At 40.0% G+C, this 18973-nt stretch overlaps 1 protein-coding gene across 1 annotated transcript in view; it reads left to right on the top strand.

The window, feature by feature from the left end:
• SCIN (scinderin) overlaps positions 1-7383 on the top strand; it is a 49570-nt gene extending 42187 nt beyond the window's left edge. Inside the window, exons 12-16 of the mRNA XM_010399101.4 lie at positions 407-584; positions 1516-1637; positions 3335-3412; positions 4689-4749; positions 5697-7383. Coding sequence (XP_010397403.3) covers positions 407-584; positions 1516-1637; positions 3335-3412; positions 4689-4749; positions 5697-5830 — 573 coding nt within the window. The 3' untranslated portion in view covers positions 5831-7383. The remainder of the gene's footprint in view (positions 1-406; positions 585-1515; positions 1638-3334; positions 3413-4688; positions 4750-5696) is intronic.
• The last annotated feature ends 11590 nt before the right edge of the window (positions 7384-18973 follow it).

Raw genomic sequence — 18973 nt, 5'->3', positions numbered from 1 at the left:
TCACATCTGTTCGGAACACAGAACTCCAAATCCAATCCACTGCTCTAGTTGACAAACCCACCCAATAAACCAAAGAGAATATGCTGTAGCTGGCTGGAACCAGTCTACATCGTTCAGAGGAACTGTAAGAATACACACAGTGAACAGTCAGTTGACAAAGAATAGACAAGAAGTCAGCAACCCCTATGAGATGGTCTTTCCTACTGCAAACAGTCCCAAGTTTTGCCCTGCAAGTCAGTTCCCTGACTTAAGTTCTTCTCTAATTTGTATCAGTATAAAACTAGGGAAGAACTGAAGACCAAAAGCATAGCAGATTAACACGTCTACACATTTTATATAAACATGCAAAATAGTAATTACATTATTTGAAAATTTGAAGAATAAAACAATCTCTTTTTTAATCTAGGTTGATGTTGACGCAATGTCACTAAACTCTAATGATGTCTTTGTTCTGAAACTGCCAAACAACTCTGGCTACACCTGGGTAGGAAAAGGAGCAAGCAAAGAAGAGGAACAAGGAGCTCAATACATTGCCAATGTTCTCAAATGCCAAACTGCTAAGATTAATGAAGGCCAGGAACCAGGTTCGTATGAGGCCACGTAGCTGCTAATAGACAGCTGAGAATACAGAGCACTGCAGGGAGACAGTAGGTTTAGATTAGATGTTAGGAAAAAATTCTTTACAGTGAGGGTAGTGAGGCACTGGAACAGATTGCCCAGAGAAGTGGTAGATGCCTCATCCTGGAAGTGTTTAATGCTGGGTTGGATGGAGCTCTGAGCAGCCTGGTGTACTGAAAGGTGTCCCTGCCCATGGCAGGGGCATTGGAACTAGATGATCTTTAAAGTCCCTTCCAACCCAGGCCATTCTAAAATCTATGATTTTTCTAGTGATGCCTTTTCCTGGTCTTAAAATCAAGAGTCAAACACGGTTAGAAGGGGAAAAGGGATTTTACTTTGGTATTTATTTTAAGGATCCTTAGGTGCACACTTCCTGGTCATATGCATTGAGATGCACCCCGCCGAGTATACCTGCAAAAGATCAGGTATAATATTATAGGTTTTACTAATTAGCATATCTATCAAAGATTCCCCAATGAGAGGCTCAAGTGAGCCCCCCCTCCCCAAGGAACCTTCCCCTGGATGGTTCTATCTTGGTTTACAGAATGTGTTCTGGAGAGGACCTTGGGGTCTGGGGCACACTGATCCCTAGCTACGAAGCTTCTAAAATGTTTAATCTCTTAGCTTGACAAACAAGTCCAAGAATGTAGGCAAAAAGCACTAAGAATACAGAAGTTATAAAAAGGTGTAAAAGGGGTATAAAAGAAAAGGGCAAAAAATCTTCATGGCATCACTAGGTATGCGACTGATATCGGTATTTTGACAAACTGCAGGAAGTACTGTAAGAAAATGCATTCATCTTTGAGATTGTTTGGGAATTTCTGGAACACTATCTAACAAGCTAAAACATCAAATGTTAAATCAGCTGGTGAATAAATTATATATTCTGTATTTTAGAGGAATTCTGGAAAGCACTTGGAGGTAAAAAAAAATACCAGACTTCAGCACAACTCTTGACAAAGGCTGAAGATCATCCCCCTCGCTTGTATGGTTGTTCTAATAAGACTGGCAGATTTATTGTGAGTATATGATAGGTACTTTCCTCTCTGTTTAATTATATAGTTTCTGGTGTATTTTGCCTTGGAAATAAGTGGTCATTAAATGAATTTGGGGAACTGGCTTAGTTAGCCAGGCTTGGCAAGAGCTAGAGAGTGGACATTTGGTGCTTTAAACTGTCAAAATGCAATGAATGAACAGAATAATTAATACAGCAGAAGTTTGCATGCAGAGCCTGCTCCAGCCTGGAAATAGAGGCTTGCAGATGCAAAAAGATAAGGTATTTTCCCAGTCAAAAGCAATTTAATTCTTGCAGAGCATCACCAGATTGCTATCAACTTGCTGAGGAAGTGCAGCTCAGTGCCTTGCCCCTTATGCATTTGACAGTGGTGGCAAGGAAAATAAATGCTGCTTGCCAAAAATCTCTAGCAGTCTGAAATTTTCCATAGAGATTTAAGATGTGTAATTATGCCTTTAAGGTATTGGCCTGTGCTCAAGGAGCTAGGAAGACCTACTTCCGTGGCAGAAACACCCAGAGCTATGCACTGGATATTAAGTCTGTGATTCAGGCTTAATTACTTACTGTATTCTGGGAGGGCAATGCTGTGTCACCATTTGGCAAGGACACGCTCAGTTTTAGGTAGGGGACATAGCTGGAAGTCTCCTTAAGGCACAGCCCAGTCATTTGGAGAGGGATAAAACAAATAGGATCCTTTAATAAGGACTTTAAAATCTTAGGAGAATAGCAAAGTGTATTCTAACAAGCTTCTAAAATACTCCTGGGAAACACAGTAATAGGAACCAACCTCTCTGTAGTAGTCTGCTGGGAGCTATGGACGTACTTTTTATTTTAAATTCCCTCCAAATTCTGTGAAATCCCCTCTTTCCTGTAGCATTTCTCTAGTAACTGAATCACCACCGTGAGAGGTCCCAGAAGAGGCAGGTCAGACCACTCTGACTTTATGGCCACCATAACACAGGGTGGGGAAAAGGAATGTCTTTTTCACCATCTGCTTATCGTCCCTTTAGCACTCCCACATGACCACACATAGCCAAACCCTTGACAATCCTTTAAGAGCTGGAACCATTAGCTACATTATTATCTCTCCTTCTCATACCGAATAATAATAAACTGCCTTTTTATCTGCATGTACATCCTTGGAAGAAGCAAGCAGTCTGCCTTTTCTTTGGGGACTAATCCTCAATGGCTTAGTCAACTGTAATGTCCCATTGTCAAGTGGCCAGGAAGCTTGGTTGGATGTGAGTTTCATCACTGAGCTCACCCACTGCAAATTCAAAGCAGTTTCTTTTCCTAATTAATGAATGTAAACTGCATGAATGTATCAGCTGATATCAGCTTGGTTGGTTCAAGGTGCTCTATGGAAATGTTCCTGTCTCCTTCTTCTGGCAGACCTCAGTCCCAATTAACAGTAGTCAACAATTACAGTGTAAGTCTTTGCCTCTCCTTAGGATATCTTACCAATTCTGAGAAACGGAGAGCTGATTTTATAGGACATGACATTATGTGATTTGTTTTCTTTCAGAGAAGCCTTAATGCATTCATCAAATCAGTTTAGGGCTTGATCCTGTAGGAGTGAAAAGAAGGGTTCATCAGCCTCTGCACATTATAAAAATATCTTAGGTCTTTGCAAAATTGTATATCTTGATAAATCATTGAAAACAACAAAAAAAGCCCCTCTAAACATATTATCCTTTCTAGATTGAAGAGGTCCCAGGAGAATTCACTCAGGACGATTTGGCTGAAGATGATGTCATGTTGCTGGATGCTTGGGAGCAGGTGAGCTGTGTACTTGAGCACTGCTTTTTGTGATAACAAGGATAGTTTATTCTTAATCACTTAGTTCATAAGATGGGAGGAACAATCATCTTGACAGAATGGAAACAGTTTTATTTTCTTTAAATTATACCAAAAGGAGCTATACATTTTGAGCTATATGACGTGCTAGTGTGCACACATGAGATTGAATTTCCAAGCATAATGTGAGGCCATGGCAGGCACTTCTTATTTAAACCAATGGAGGCTGCACAAGTATATAAGACCCAGCAGTGTTTTGCGTTCTTAATAGCTTTCTTGACTTTATCACAAAAATGTATTGATTTTTTTAAAAAGTTATTGCATTAAAGGTATTTAGAATCCACTAAATCCATGTAGCAGGAGCACCTACAAAAAGTCCTAGTAGAGAAAGGGGAAACCTACTAGACCCTTACAAAAATTACTCCATACTAGAAACTGAATGGAGGGTGACAGAAATAATCTCTATCGTTTCCCAGTTCACTGAAAACTGAAAATGTGGAGAGCTTTTTGAATGACAGGCAAACTCACTGCAGATTTAGGGAATGCATCTGTTTTCACAGTACATTGTCTCTGCCCCTCCTCTCCTCTTGGAGGGAAAGGGGAGAAGGCCCATGCCCTATTTGTCTTCTTCAGCCTAACCCTTAACGAACAAAAGGCTGAGGTTTTTGGAAATAAGGAGGAATGTCCATGGTCCATGTGGAAAGGAGTGATGGGAGATGGTGGGGGAAGAGCTGGATGGATAGCTGGGACATACTGACTCAAGAAGTCTTGGGACATGTAGCTGGTTTCCAAGAGAATCCCTCAGAGAAAAAAAAAAAGGGGATGTGGGGGATTGCAGATCAAGGCTCTGGGTGTTGGGTTTTTCAGTGGGCTATCTAGCAGTCACCCAGGGTAGCACAGATCACAAAGCAAAAATGTTGATGTGCACACAAAGCTCAAACCAGAGACAGTACTACTATCGGCACCTAAAGAGCAATTTCCTTGGCAAAGTATAAAAGATATCTATGGAAAAGGTAACTGGAGTTCCTTTCATCAGAATGAATAAAGGTCTGGTCTTCCAGTGTCATAGAGGGCATAACTACACTTTCTTACAAGGGAGAAAAAAAACATCAGTTGTGGTTTGTGAGAGCTCTGTATCTCTTCAGTCTTTTCATAGTGTATATTCTTTCTTCTAGTGGAATCAACTATTTCGTGCTTTACCAGCTGTACACAATATCTTTATAACACCAGGGACGTTATATCTTTCATCTGTTTGCAGGTTTTCATCTGGATTGGGAAGGATGCTAATGAAACTGAGCGTCAGGAATCCTTTAAATCAGGTAAATCAAATCAATTTGGCAGATTTCTGAGTGAAGTAGCATCAATATTACTTAACAAAGAGGAAAATATGATGTAGAAGAAATCTAGTTATGCTTACTGTGTCTAAAAGTGTTACTGAGCTTACTAGGATTTAATACAGGAGATGATTATTGTCACCTTTAAATTCACTTTAAAACCCTGTAAGTTTATGAAGGATAAAATGAATCAAGATAGCATTATTGGGCTGCAGAGATTTTTAAATAATATGTAGGAAAGCCTGATGAAAAGTAACTGCACTGAAAAGAGAAGGAATTTAAAAGGAGGTCCCTGCTAACCTCCACCCTCAATAATGTATACTGAGAAAGGATTGCCAGCAAGTCCTTTTAGTGCCACCCTTCACTAAGTTAAATTTGCAGGAGGAAATTCCAATTACAAAACAAATACAAAACAAATCAAGACAACTTAAGTGGCATGTGCCTCCTTGAAAAACCATACGTCATCCTTGGTGTGACTTCACATAGCTGAGCTATTCTGACGAAGTTTGTGCTGAAAACCCTTGCATGTATTTCCCTGGAGCAGCGAGGGTTACCTGGCTGTGTTTCTGTATTGATGTCATGTTGGGATGTCAAGGGAAACTACACTGGCTTTTACATGGATGAAATGGGAACGAAGCTCATGCATCCTCACAGCACCAGCAAATGCTTTCTCCTGTTTAAGAGGCAAAACCCACCTGTATGGCAACGAACTGATCAGAAGAGCAATCCCTCTGTTTTAACTTCATGGAAAATTCCTTCACTGCCAGCTGGGAAAAATCAGCAATTACCTGATCATCTCATTGCCTTTGAAATAATTAAATGAATACTGTATTATAGCAGCCCTATGTTCTTTCACTATGGATTTTAATGCATTTTTTATACCAAAGGAATGAACTAATATAGTCCATGTTTTATTTCCTCTCTGTTTTTAGCCAAACGCTATATCGAAACAGATCCTTCTGGCAGAGATAAGGGAACCCCCATTGTAATTGTGAAGCAAGGGCATGAACCCCCCACATTCACAGGCTGGTTCCTGGCTTGGGACTCCAACAAATGGAAGAACTGATCTCTCCAAGGAGACTCCAGCTTCAAGCCAAAGAATGATCAGAGCCCAGCTACTTTCTAGTCTTTTTAAGCATAAGCTTATGCAACAATACGGTGCATCTGTTGTTACACTTTCCTGAGCTTTGATGTATTTCTGTGAATAACCTAGAAATTCTTAGCACTGGAAAGGATAAATAATTGTAAACTGGCCAAATGGGGTAAGTGGGCTTTCCTAGTAGTAAATACAGAAAGTGCTGCCAATCTTTAATCTTAAAAGAAAGAAAAACACTGTCTTTAATCTATTGATTCTTCAAAGAGAAGCTGTGGATCAGTTTATTTTAATGTGCTAAACTGGACCAAATTCTCTCTTCACTTAAAAATCCAAACTAATGCCACATAAATTCCTTTAGATTAAGGCCGATATAATACCGTGCAGTATTTGGCCTGATAGAGGACTATCTGTTGCAAAGAAAGCACCTGATTTAATTACTAGGCCCGCATATTGCTACACTCACTGAAAATTTCAGCTAATGTCTGATCCACAGTAGGAGTTGTGGCTCACAAGCGGCAAATAATGGATGGATATTTTGAGAAAGCTGTGCTTAACATTTTTGTTTACCTTGTTAATACATATATGTGTGGAGCTGTAGACTGAATACCGTTAGAGTATGAAATCGACAGAGGTTTTTTTGAGGGACTTTCTAGCGTATTGTAATGAATTCCTTTAGGTTTATCTCTGAACCAGCTCCAGCTCCACCAGGTCTTTTTAACTAAAGCTCTTAAACACGTTGTAGTGCACTAGTGCTTTGAAGTGGAAGCAAAAGTAACAGCTTCAAAAACACATACTCTGCCTTAACCAGATTGCTCTTAAGCCATACCTCACCTCAGTTGCCTTACTCAGCAGTACTCAGTTCTTCTTCAGCATGCAGACTGTTCACCTTGTCAGGTGCAGGATGTCTTTCTAATTTTCTGTGCAGGTCTTAGACAAATATCAAGCACATCAAAGGGAAGGAAATCCCTGGTTTCGGTAGTATTTCTGGGAATTTGGAGTGTGAATATGCACTATAGAATATGGCCTTCTCTTTTCTCTCAGGCACACTTGGGCTTTTTTTTATTCTGGTGAATTTAAGAATACATTTTCAAAGTGGTTTTTATTTGTAACTTAGCCAGAAAAGTCTGCTTAAGGGCAGTGGGAAAACTTCTTCAAATCTTTAGCACTGCTTTGATCACTTATCCAGTAATGCTTGTTTTAAACAATTTGTACAGCTGTAAATCATATCAATGGGGCTTTTTAATGACAGCATTTTAGTAGTTTTATTATTCTTATAAGTTAGGTTGGAAAGTGAAATTTTAGACATTTTTGTATTTTTTTAACATGCTTTGGATTTTGAATCAGGGTAATGCAAAAGAGTGAATTTAGTCTGAGCTTGTAATATCAATGACAAAAGAATTGTGAAGCTAAGAGATTAATCATAGAAGTTAGCTTTAAACATTTGTTTAAATGTCTGCTAATATAGCTGGGCTGTATCTGAATGTAATTTCATTTAAAATAAAGTTACAAAAACCAGTATTCTATATGCCAAGCTGATCTTCCTCTCTCTGACATATTGCAGGGCAGTGGTGTCTAGCAAGACTTCCTGAAAACCCAAGTAGGTACCTTCCTTTTTAGATGGACAATGCAGTGAGAAGTTACTTTTTCTTACTTTGGTGCCATTTTACGCAATGGAAGCTTAACTCTTCTCAGCAACTTGACAGTTACAAACCTAAGTGAAAATCTGAGAACTGGGTGCTTATTAGGTTGTTATTTTCATCCTTAAGAAAAAACACCATTGTTGTTATCCAACTCTTCGGTTTTATAACTTTTTGCTTGCAAAAATAATTGACTACAGAAATAACTACTTTATAAAATAGGAGGAAATAGATTTATGGGTTTTTTTAAAGGATACGTCTTGCTTTTCATTTGTGAGAGTAGATAAGATGTCCTTCTCCTGCTGGAAGGAGCATGAAGACCTTTTCAATGTCTCAGCCACTGAGTAGCCTGTAATTATCTGATTGTCGTCTTCAACACATACATATGATTCTTCCCGTTTTTAAATAATAACAGTTATAGTAGCTTCTGAACCAAGGATTAGACAAGATTTGCCCTTCTTGTACATAAACATCTTCCGGAACACTGAGGGCTCTGAACTGTCACAGTCTGCCAGCATATTCTCCAGCACTATGAAAGCCTCTTTTCAGTTCCCTCACATGAGACAGAGGAGCTTTTGTGGTCTCCTGGCCTGGGCTTTTGAGTTTGTAATACATTGTTCTGGCATGTTGATTACTGATGTTGAGAAGAGCATTGAGAGCTCATAAGGGAACAGTGTTCTCCACTAGGCTTTAAGCACAACAGCTGCTAGCAACATTGTTCTTGGGTTTACTTGCCAGTGAGGAAGTTTATTTTTCATACATATATGCACAGTACACACAAAGATGTATTTCTTTCTCTCAAGAAGAAAAGAAGGAAGGAAGACAGACTATGAGGGCTTGGAAATGTTAAAGATTAAGTTGTTTTCAAGAAAGTATTTAAGCACATAACTTTAGGAATACACATAGCAAACCTATCTGCCTTGTTTTCATAATAGAAAAAATTGTGCAGATCTATATATAGTCAAGCTCCTTCAAGAATAAGATACGTCTTGCAGTATTATCACACAGTAATAGTATGTTCACTCTACTTGTAATGGCAAAATTAGACCCTGATTTAGGAGCTTCATTATGCTACTACCAAACAGAAAGCATTCATGTTCTATTGGTTGTAAATACAGCATCATTTTTCATCTTTACTTCATTGCAACAGAAAGGTGTTAGGAATCCTTAGAACTAACAGGACATCATAGTACTAGGTAGTATTCATATTACACAAAATACCATAATCTTAGAGCACAACTACAGATTATGCACAGGACAGGAGCCAGCTTCTGGAACCAGTGCTCTAAATACCCATTTTGACCATAGCACATAGTGCTATAAAGAATTACATCTGCTGTAAATGATTATGTTAAATGCAGCTGAATTAAATTGAATGGTATGATTTCTTGCCAGTGCAGACTCACACAGGCTTCAACTGCAGCAAGAAAATACTGGAGATGGAAGATGGTAGACAGTGGGATTATGGTACTATCTCTCACAGGAGAACTGAGGAATCATACAGAAAATATTTTGCTCACTAGACTATAGCAGGAGATGCTCTCAGACATCTTTTGGCATCTTTATAGGCTACAGGAACACTTCTTGTTATGAACTTTGTAATCTTCTTGTCTTCATTTTTACTGAATGTAAAAGAATTTTTTTTTAAAAATGGCCTAAACAAGCCTATTCTTTTCCATGGACTGAAGTTCTTCTGCAGAGTCAACTTCTCTATAGGAAAGCTTTGAAAAAACTTTCAAACTTTGCTTTAGGATATAGCTGCTTCATCAGCATCTCACTGAAGTTCTGCCTTTATGGCTTAATTGAGCCAAGTGCAAGTATATAAGCCAAAAAATTATTATCTGATAAAACCAGAGCTGCATAATACTTTGCTGGGCTGACTTGACAAATCCTTGCATTTTCTTTTTTAAAGACAATAATTTTGTCTTTAGATAAAGAAATAGTGCACTTTTCCAGTCTTACGGCTAGGAGTTCTGATGCTAAAATCAAAGGAACTTCTGAAAATACAATCAGATCTTTATGTACGTGTCCTTGATGTCTAAATACATCCTCTCCTGACTGGCCTAAAGTTACTTTGACCTTCTCTGCCTGTTAGCCCATTACTTTATGCTAAAAATGAACATACTACACTCACTTCAATTAAAGCTATCAATGTGCAGGGAGGAGAAGGGCTGACCAATGGGAACTGGGAGACCCACCATGGCATAAAATTAGTGGATGATTGTTTTGGCCCTTCTCCCTCTGCATGTCATTTTCCTCTTGACATTAAAGCATATTTGCATTGCAGGGAAAAAAAATTGCCCCTACAGAACAGAATATGTAAGCTGATTTCTACTTTTAAATAATAGTAGGCAGAATTATTCCAGGGGCATAAGCAGAAGGTGAAACACTCTATACCAGGCTTCTTCCTAAACACATCCACACTACCACCCTGTGAGTGTTCTCTCCTCAAAGGGTTTCTATGAGTGTACTGAGAACCACAACACTGTACATTTTACCACCACATTTAATCCGTCAGCAGTGAAATCTGGGCCTCTGTGCACATGAAATGAAAGCATTAGGTGAAGGCATTGATTTTTATTGTTTGTTAGACTGCAGATCATTGCCTCAAAATTTAGCCACATGGAGGCAAGCAGGGGAGACTGAAACAATCTGAACAGTATCCCACTGAAAGGCCCAGAGACAGACATGTTTGCTTTTGCAGCAACAATGCTTTGATTATTTTAAAAAAAAGCCTCTTGACCAGTGCTGGAAGAGCATAGCTCTCCTTGCTGCTCTTCAACAGATATGAGATGACTCAGGGTGATTTACCAGCATTTGGCAATATTAACATCAAGGCTGGATGCAATCAGGTGATTTTAGTATCATTTGCCCAACAGTTGACCATGCTTTGTGCTGTCTGATGCCCTTGCTACAGAAGAAGCAGCAGCATCGACAAAAACAATTGTGATTAAAACAGATCACTGATTGGAAGATTACAAACTTCCTTTGGGGCTTAGATTTTCACAGCGGTGTCTCAGAAAGGTCACAGGTTTCCTGTAATGGGCCTTGCAGCACAATCAGAGTCCCCATTTAACCAGCTGAGTGGGCTGCAGATATCTCTAATGTCACCAAAAATTGCTGTCCTTTCCAACACTAACCAGCTACTCTCCTACTGTACTTGGATAAGAAGTGGCAGTGATGTCCTACCAGCAAGGACAGGCAAGAAGCCCACTCTAACAATCCCCTACTCACTTTCTAGATAGGCCCAGTGTTGGGGTTTTAGGAGCTCTCCTGGTTTGTTTTTTCTGTTAAAGGAATTTTCCCCATACGTGTTGCTAGGGGGACAAATTGCTGGATACTTAAGAAAAACAAAGACCTAGCCACTGGGGGAGGGGTGCATCTGGCTACTCTTTTGTTTCACCTGGGTGTGCGGTCAGTCGGTCCCTGGCTGTTTGGACAGAGAGGGAAGCTGCTTCCTTCGGCTGCTTTTTCCTTCTGCCAGAGAAATCCCAGGATCCCCAGCCCGCCTTCCCTGCCCCACTGGGAGCCGGGCTGTGGCCGCCCTACCCCTCCGTTGCTCCAACCCTTCGCTACGTTGTAGCCGTGCTCATCCTGCCTGCCCGGACCCCCGGGGGTGTTCTCCGTTTGGATACACCTCGTCTGCCACCCGGGATTTGTGCTTGTCCCTGCCGTTCCAGCCTGCCGTTCCAGCCTGCTGTTCCCCAGGGTCCGGCTGGACACCGGGATCGGCTGCCCAGGGGTTTGTGAAGCCTTTGTTCCATCCCTTCCCGGGATCCCAGGCCGCTGGTGCCGCGTGTTTCCCGAGCTCGCTCCGGAGCGCCCCCTGCAGCCGCGGGGGAACCATCGCACCTGCCCTGCTCACCGGGAGCCGCCAGCGCCCCTGCCGGCTGCGAGCGGAACTGCACCCGAGGGGAAAGGGCCCGACAGCCGAGAAGGCTGGGACTGGGTTTGTGATTGTTTGCTGTTACTGCCATAGTTATTGTTGCTTGTTTGACTGGTTATACACATATAGATATATCATAGTAAAGAACTGTTATTCCTATTTCCCACATCTTTGCCTAAAAGCCCCTTAATTTCAGAGGGAAGGGAGGTTACATCTGCCATTCCAAGGGAGGCTCCTGCCTTCCTTAGCAGACACCTGTCTTTCAAAACAAGACACCCAGGTAGCCTTCTGCTGCCAGACTGTCCCCTCCTAGCATTTGCAGATGTGCTTCACCATACAAATAATCTCATGTGTGAATTCCTAAAGCTCAAAGTGATCTTTTTTTAAGATTGTGTGAGGAAAGGTGATGAAGACTTGTCTGATATTCAAAGCAGCAAACAGGAATTCTGATACCTGTATTTCCTGTTGTCAGTGTGAAATAAATCACTGAATTTCAGTGCTTCTATTCTCTACCGATTAAATGAGGATTTCCTCAATCTTTTCCCTGTTTATTTAAGCTGCTCTGTCTCTTACTGTGTGTTTGTACAATGCTTGACCTAGTGAAGTCACTTCTCAACACTGTCGTCTTGTAGGTACTGCTCATAATCCAGACAGCTACCCGGGTTATTGGTGCCAGGCTGCACAGACTTGCTCAGAGCAGGATTAGACGAGTGCGATGCCTCAGAGACCTGCTGAAGAATGGGTGCAGTTCCACCAGCAGTGACATTAGGGCAGCAGAGGAAGGGCAGAGGCCAGTTCAACTGAGAAGTAAAGCTTTTATATTATAACACAATATAAGCTAAAATAGATCCCTCGCCCCCACAGCAGTGCTGTTCAGCCTTGACACTCCCATCAAAGCTGTAGCTATGGGTATGTCTGCATCAGGTCCATAAAAATTCCTCTCCAGATTGGGAGCAACTGCTCTGGGGATTATAAGTATGAAGCAAAGAGAAGGCTCTGCTGTGTTTACAAAGAAATAGCAAAATCCTCAGGTGTTTCTTTACTTCAGCTTGGAAAGTGAGAACATTTGCTTTTAAAAGGGATGGCATCTTGTCTGATCTCCCATGTCCTGAAACTTTTCTGCTGCTGTTATTAAAGACAGGAGGCCTCTCTGCAGTACAGCTCATTTTGTTTCTGGCAAGTGTTGTTTCGTGGTTGACTTAAGGACTGTGGCTGTTGATAAGGTACTAGATCTTTCTTTTATTATTACTGAATTATATTGGGTAACAGACACCCACTGACATGGCTTCAATCCAGAGACTGAGCATAAGGGGTCCTGTCCACAGTCATGGGTATGAACTAAGAGAAACAAAAAGTACCCACTGACTACAGATAGAGGGATGAAGATTACCAAATTTCTTGTTTATTTTGAGGCTTTGGTTTCACATTTAAATGCTGTCTCCAACAAATATCTGCTGGCTGCTGCTGTTGGTTTCACACAATTTCATCACTGTCCCAGTGAAAGCTTGGAGTTAGGGCCTCTGTGGTGACTGCTAATGGCTATTGTTTTATCTCAACTCTGACTTATCACAGGTCTGAAAAATACAGAAACACATATATGCTTTATATGCCAGACTGCTGTGCCTTCAATCAATCCTCAGCAAGGACTCAAAGATGAATGATTTATAGGGAGTACAGCGGTGCTAACCTAAAAATCCCTGTATCTGCAGTTGTGCTGAGATGAAAGACTGTACAGATGCTGGTGTCCCTAAGCAGAAGGGCAGGGCTCTTTAAGTGACCCTCAGCAGGCAGGATCTCTCAGATTTAGTAAAAGGCTTTCACAGAATGACCTATGGCTTCAGAGGCATTCCATCAGTAAACCAGGAGGAAGGGATATAACCATTTGTCATCTTTAAAGCTTTCTCATGCTTCCTTTGAAGATTCAGTTTGGGGTTGCATCTACTCATGTGTTGAACGTATCACATATTTATCATATCACTTGCAATCTGAAATACAAAATTTTCAAAGCATGCAGACTTCCTTAAATAGATTCTTTCTGTTTACGATATGTTCATGCTTATTTTTATCTTACATAAGGAGGTATTATTTGTTTTATTTTTCTTTTCCAGCAGTAGAAAGGCTTTGAATGGAATAATTCAATTAGAAAAAAAAAATGATTATGTTCATAGTATCCTACTGCTGCTTCCACTCCCTAGAGTCCTGCCCGGACTCTTCCCTAATCTATGATCAGCCCTGGTACAGGTGAAGAGGAAGGCCTTCAAAGATGCGATGAAAACCGTAGAGCTTACCCTTGCAGCACTTCAGCTACTGGCTCTTGCAGTATTGCCTCCATTCACTGGGGTTCAGTAACACAATTAAAATCTCAGCTAAATAATCTGTTCCTCCACCAGTCTGTTTATTTGCCTTCCTTACTTTGTTTAAAGCCTGCTAAGTAGTGTGGTGTGGCCATGAGAGCCAGAGAAGAGGAAACCTATATTCTGATAAAATGCTGTGATATCAACAAAAGGCTTAAAAAAGCATTTCAAAATTAATATTTTGGCAGAGTTTTATGTGAGTTTACAATTTTAGTGGCAGAAGCTGTGCCAAATTCTCTGAAAGGCTTCTCTTTTTGAGTTTTATGGAATTGGAATGTATGATGTGGTTTGTTTGAATCATATTGCCTGGGAGAGGAAAGCAAAAACAATTTTGTAGGGACAGGTTTTATAAGGCCTTCAAAGTGAGTTTACTGTTGCTTCCCTCCAAGAATTGAAACCTAGGAGTGTGAAAGAAAGCTTTCTGCCTAGCACCCCCATGATTAGCTTTCAAATCAGTTTTCAAGTGACTTAGCTTTTAACATTTAGCAAACAGTAGGCCTAATCTTGCAATCACTAAAGTCATTTTGAGATTTACTGTTAACTTAAAAAGAAGACATGGTGAGCTGATAAGATTTAAAAAATCTAGACTACAGCTGAGCAAGGAGATGAAATTACTCCTCCCCACCCACACAATGTTTGTCTTCCCCGAAACCTTATTCTTTCATCCTCCTCTCCTTGGTTTGTTTCTTCTTCCCTTTTTCATCTAATCATAAATACAAACCTGGGACCTCCCTAGGATAAGGGTTGGTTTCTCTTTTGCTACAATACACTGTAATAGGCTCAGATTTCACACTGAAACTCGTAAGTATTGTAACTGAGAAGAATTACTTTTTTTTTTTCTTGGCTTAAGTTTTAGAAACTGCAATAAATATCCAGTACTTAAGTATAAGATGTCCATCATTTCTCAGTGGAAGAGACTGAAACCTTCATGCCACATTTCAGGCTACCTGGTGAAACTGTCCATGGCCCTGGAGGAAAGAACTCATTTGAAGGCACTGAAACTCTGTAGTTCTTATCACTGGCAGCCAAAAAACTCTCTTGGGGCTTGAGAAAAATCCAATCTAGAATGCTTAGCTCTCACTCATATTCTGTGGACTGAAGTTTACTTTTCATACCAGAAATCAAAGCAAAGGAGTATTTGCTCTTTCCGTTGCCTCCTGTAAAGCTGATTTTTAACACTCTCTTGCTTCAAAACAGAATTTAATGTATTGGTCAAAATCCAAAAGGGACTGGATGCAGTTGCCACACAGCTGGCAAAGCTGTAGGACCTCCTGTAACAGGGCTTGTATGTATTACACTTGGGAGGGCTGTTGGAATAGGGGCAAATGCAGGTAAGTCTTAGCTCAAAACTCCTAGTGCCTTGGGAGTCTCCAACTGAAATCCACTCAGAACTATGACCTTCTTTGCAAGCAAAGAATTGGGTCATATATAATTTTAAGTGAAAATTTATGTTTTATTTTGCTGGGCCACATTAAGTATTTCACTGTGCACTTCAGATGCCTATTGACTAAAAAGACAGGTTAAAGATCCATCCAGTGACACAGTTTTTGAAAACTCACAAATGCCTCACAACTATAGAGCTAAAATGAAGTGCCTGGGAAAGACTTCTGGTAGGAAGTGAAGCAAGCACTGCAGAGAATGAGAACAGTGGACTGCACAGATGCTCAGTGGGCTTTACCAGACTTCTGTGGTTTAAAAAGACCAAATTAATTTATTTGTTAAAGCATGCATTTGTTGTTTTTCTTCAGGAACATTGTTAATCTATTAATTACCTCATTAAAGATGTTACATTTGAGCTCAGTTATCTGACTAAAATTAATAATAAATTGTTTCTTTCTTTAAAAATTAAAAAAAACCCCTTCTCTCTATCTAGGGAGCCAGCAGGTCTCTCTTTCCATTCATCTATAAAACAGATGCTTTCAGAAAGCCAGAGAGTAGTTATACTCCATAGTATTTGTTCTGTATGTGACCAGGAGTTATAAGGAGCACTCGCAAACTCCTATTATTAGGAACACTGATAAATTACCAAACAGTGGTTGGAGAATATCAAACAGATTGTTTGTGGTCTATGTCATTGTCTCAGTGGGGACTTCTCTTAGCTGTTGCCTCTGAGCACCAGGCTCAAGGAGCTGTGACATTATCACTGTATTACGTACACTATTATACACTGAAGCAGAGACTTTAGATTTTTCACAGCTCTCCTGAGAGCTTAGGCATATCTCCCATAAAATTTTATTTCCATACAGTGCAATCTCTGTGAAATCTGTTTCTATTGCTGCTGTGCGTTTTTAGGAGAGATGAGCAACTGAATTTCCTCTCCAAGGCGTGCACTTAACTTGATTTACACGAAAACTTATTACAGATCAACAGCCTGCTCGTTCTCACAGTGAACCCTGTACATTGGGTGGGCATCACCTCTCAGTTGTTGCCAAAATGTGTGGGATGTGTCGATGTGTGGGAACACATCCAAGAGCCAGCTGTGCACACCACACAGGCACAGGCTCCCTGCTCCAGCCAGCCATAGGGACAGGCCAGACCCTGCAAATTAGTGAAGCTTCAGTGCTTTGTCTTTTGTGACTGTCTTTGAAATTCTCTCATGGCAGGTGTCAGCGCACTATACTTGCCATTTAAGTATTTAATTAACCCTATACTTACCCCCACTCTGTGAACTGAGTGCTGTGTGCTTCTTCCTGTCCTGGCACTTCCTTTTGGATATATGTAGCACCTGAAGAACAAAGCATAGCTTTTAAATAAGTAACTGTTGCAAACAGATGGATTGTTAGGAAATAACTGGCTTAAATGAATGTTTCATCCCATAAACACTTAGTCAGAAGCTTCAGTCAGGACTTGTATCTTTTTTTTTTTCCACTACAGTAAATCAACTGAGATACAAATTTATCAAAGAAAAACTTTCTTCATTCTGATGTCCAAGGTCTGTTTGTTTTTTCCTATCTATTACAATTCCAGCAAACATCAGCACCCTTATACATGCAAAAGAGTTATATAATATTTATAAATTTCTTTAGAAAAGAAAAACATTTAATTGCAGTTTTTTCTTTCCTTCATTGTTGCTCTGTGCTAGCAATATGTCAAACAGCAGTAGTTATACTACTAACATTTCCATCATTATTCTGGAGCTGGGAAAATACCTTCACATATTAAATCTGCTTATGCAGGGGCAAAATATAACATGCTGCTCTTGTATTTGTAATTTTGTAGTACTTTTAATCTGCTTGCAAACTGCTCCCATTGTAAGAAAGGGATATATTTAAAAGCTCTGCAACCCTTTTCAAAGGGAGCAATGTGAGAAGATGGCAGCTGATACTGAAATCTCAGCTTGATAGAATTTTAAACTATTTAGAATTACTGACGTACAAAAAAAACCCCACCTCTAAAGTGCCCATGGCTTTTCTGGGGGAAAAAATACTGGGGGAAAATAAAGATCTTGGGAGCCATTCTCTAACTGACAAGATTTTCAAACAGTAGCATTAAGTAGTACTGCATTCTCAGCAAGAGTATGATTGACTGAAGTCAGTAGTTCCAGAGGAAAAAAAAAAAAAAAAGCAATAAAAATAAAAGTGCTGTCACAAACCTGGGGCAGGAGGTGGGGAACCTGTTGCTGAGGTGAATATAAGTCTTTGATCAGTACACAACCATTGAAGAAAACATGCAAGCCAAGGCTAGGTCGTATGTAGTATCACACATTGAACACTGGAATTGCTCACGGTGCAGAAGTCTTACCTCATATACTGAAGGATTAAAGTACGACATATTTTATCCATTTATTAAATAAACATATTTGATGGGGTTCTTTTAGCACCAGCTGCTTAGTGAAGTGGGGGTGAAAACCAGGGGTTCCTGTAACAAAAATGCTTCTTTCTACTCTTTAAAACCGCCCCATAACAAGTCCTATGACCAGATTTGGATTTTGTGACTATAAACTTTGAATCATATGAAAAGTGGATCTATGTTTAACCTTTATTAATTACACTCTGCTATTAAATGAACAAACAGTGTGGCTGAGAGTTTTGTGATTCAAGTCCTTAACACAAAGATGCTGTCAGGGACGACCCTTCTGCTGTCCCACCCTGTCACAGGAAGAAGCTGCATTACTTGCACAACCACATGTACACAAAGTGGTCAGACTGTTCCCTGTGTTCTGCAGACATGGAGTGACCACCACTACAGCCATCCCATCAGAGGATGAAACAACCGAAATTCACAGAGCTTGTACAGTGGAGGTTACAATTTCAGTTACCCTGAGCCAGCACTTGCACAGAGTGACTAAGAACATTAATGAGCTACTACAGTTTTCCTTTCAGCTAACACACCTGAACAGAATTGAAGATGCAACGAAGTCTGACTGTCAGTATCAAAGAAGAGGCTTTTTGTTTGTTTGTTAGCCTGCTATGTGGCATTATGTTTATTTATGAAAATGAAAGCAGCAAAACACAGATGTTAGACTTCATGTAAAGGTATGTAGGAAATGAGAGTAAGTTTAATTAACTGGTCTAATCAGAGTGGTAACTTAAATCGTAACACACAGTGACTCCATCTCCCTACTGCTCTAAGCTTTGTTATTTATTGTGAGGAAATAAATTATATTTTCTACCGCCAACTACTTTTTAATAATCAAAGCAAAGTAATTCATGCAGCACGTAAGTTATAAAAGAATTCAGCAGATGTAGCAAAGATGATAAAAGGCTTCTTTGTGCAAGACATTTTGTACATCAATTTAGAGATAATTTTTAAGAGCAAAACCTCATGTGTTGAAATTTGTCAGCTATTTCGTTCTTACTGTTCATATTCAAGGGGGTTCTCAAAATTCATGGTGAAACTGCTGTAATATTTTATATACCATATAACAAAGCATTTCAGAACCATATGACAATTCAAAGCAGTACTTTTTTAGCTCTAATTTGAGATTTAGGGTATAGTTGAAGAGAAATAACTTCAATTTTTGAATGTACAACTGAGAGAGAATTGGTTACTGTAATAATAAACATTATTGCTATTACACAAACATTAACACATATTGCCCCAGCCTAGGTCTGCTATGTCATTGTACTGAAATGCAACTGATTTTCATATACATTGAGAAATCTGCTCGATTTCCACATGGAGCAGCAATAATTGGTGGTGTGAGGTTGCTAACACATCTCTCTCATGAAGATGGGGCGTTGAGATCCCATTGCTATATGTCAGTTACCAGTAGCTGGCAGTGCACAGTCCTTGC

This window comes from Corvus cornix, chromosome 2, assembly GCF_000738735.6.
Source record: "Corvus cornix cornix isolate S_Up_H32 chromosome 2, ASM73873v5, whole genome shotgun sequence".
Lineage (NCBI taxonomy): Eukaryota > Metazoa > Chordata > Aves > Passeriformes > Corvidae > Corvus > Corvus cornix.
Note: the sequence above shows the minus strand (reverse complement) of the source record. Positions and strands in the feature narration are given on the sequence as shown.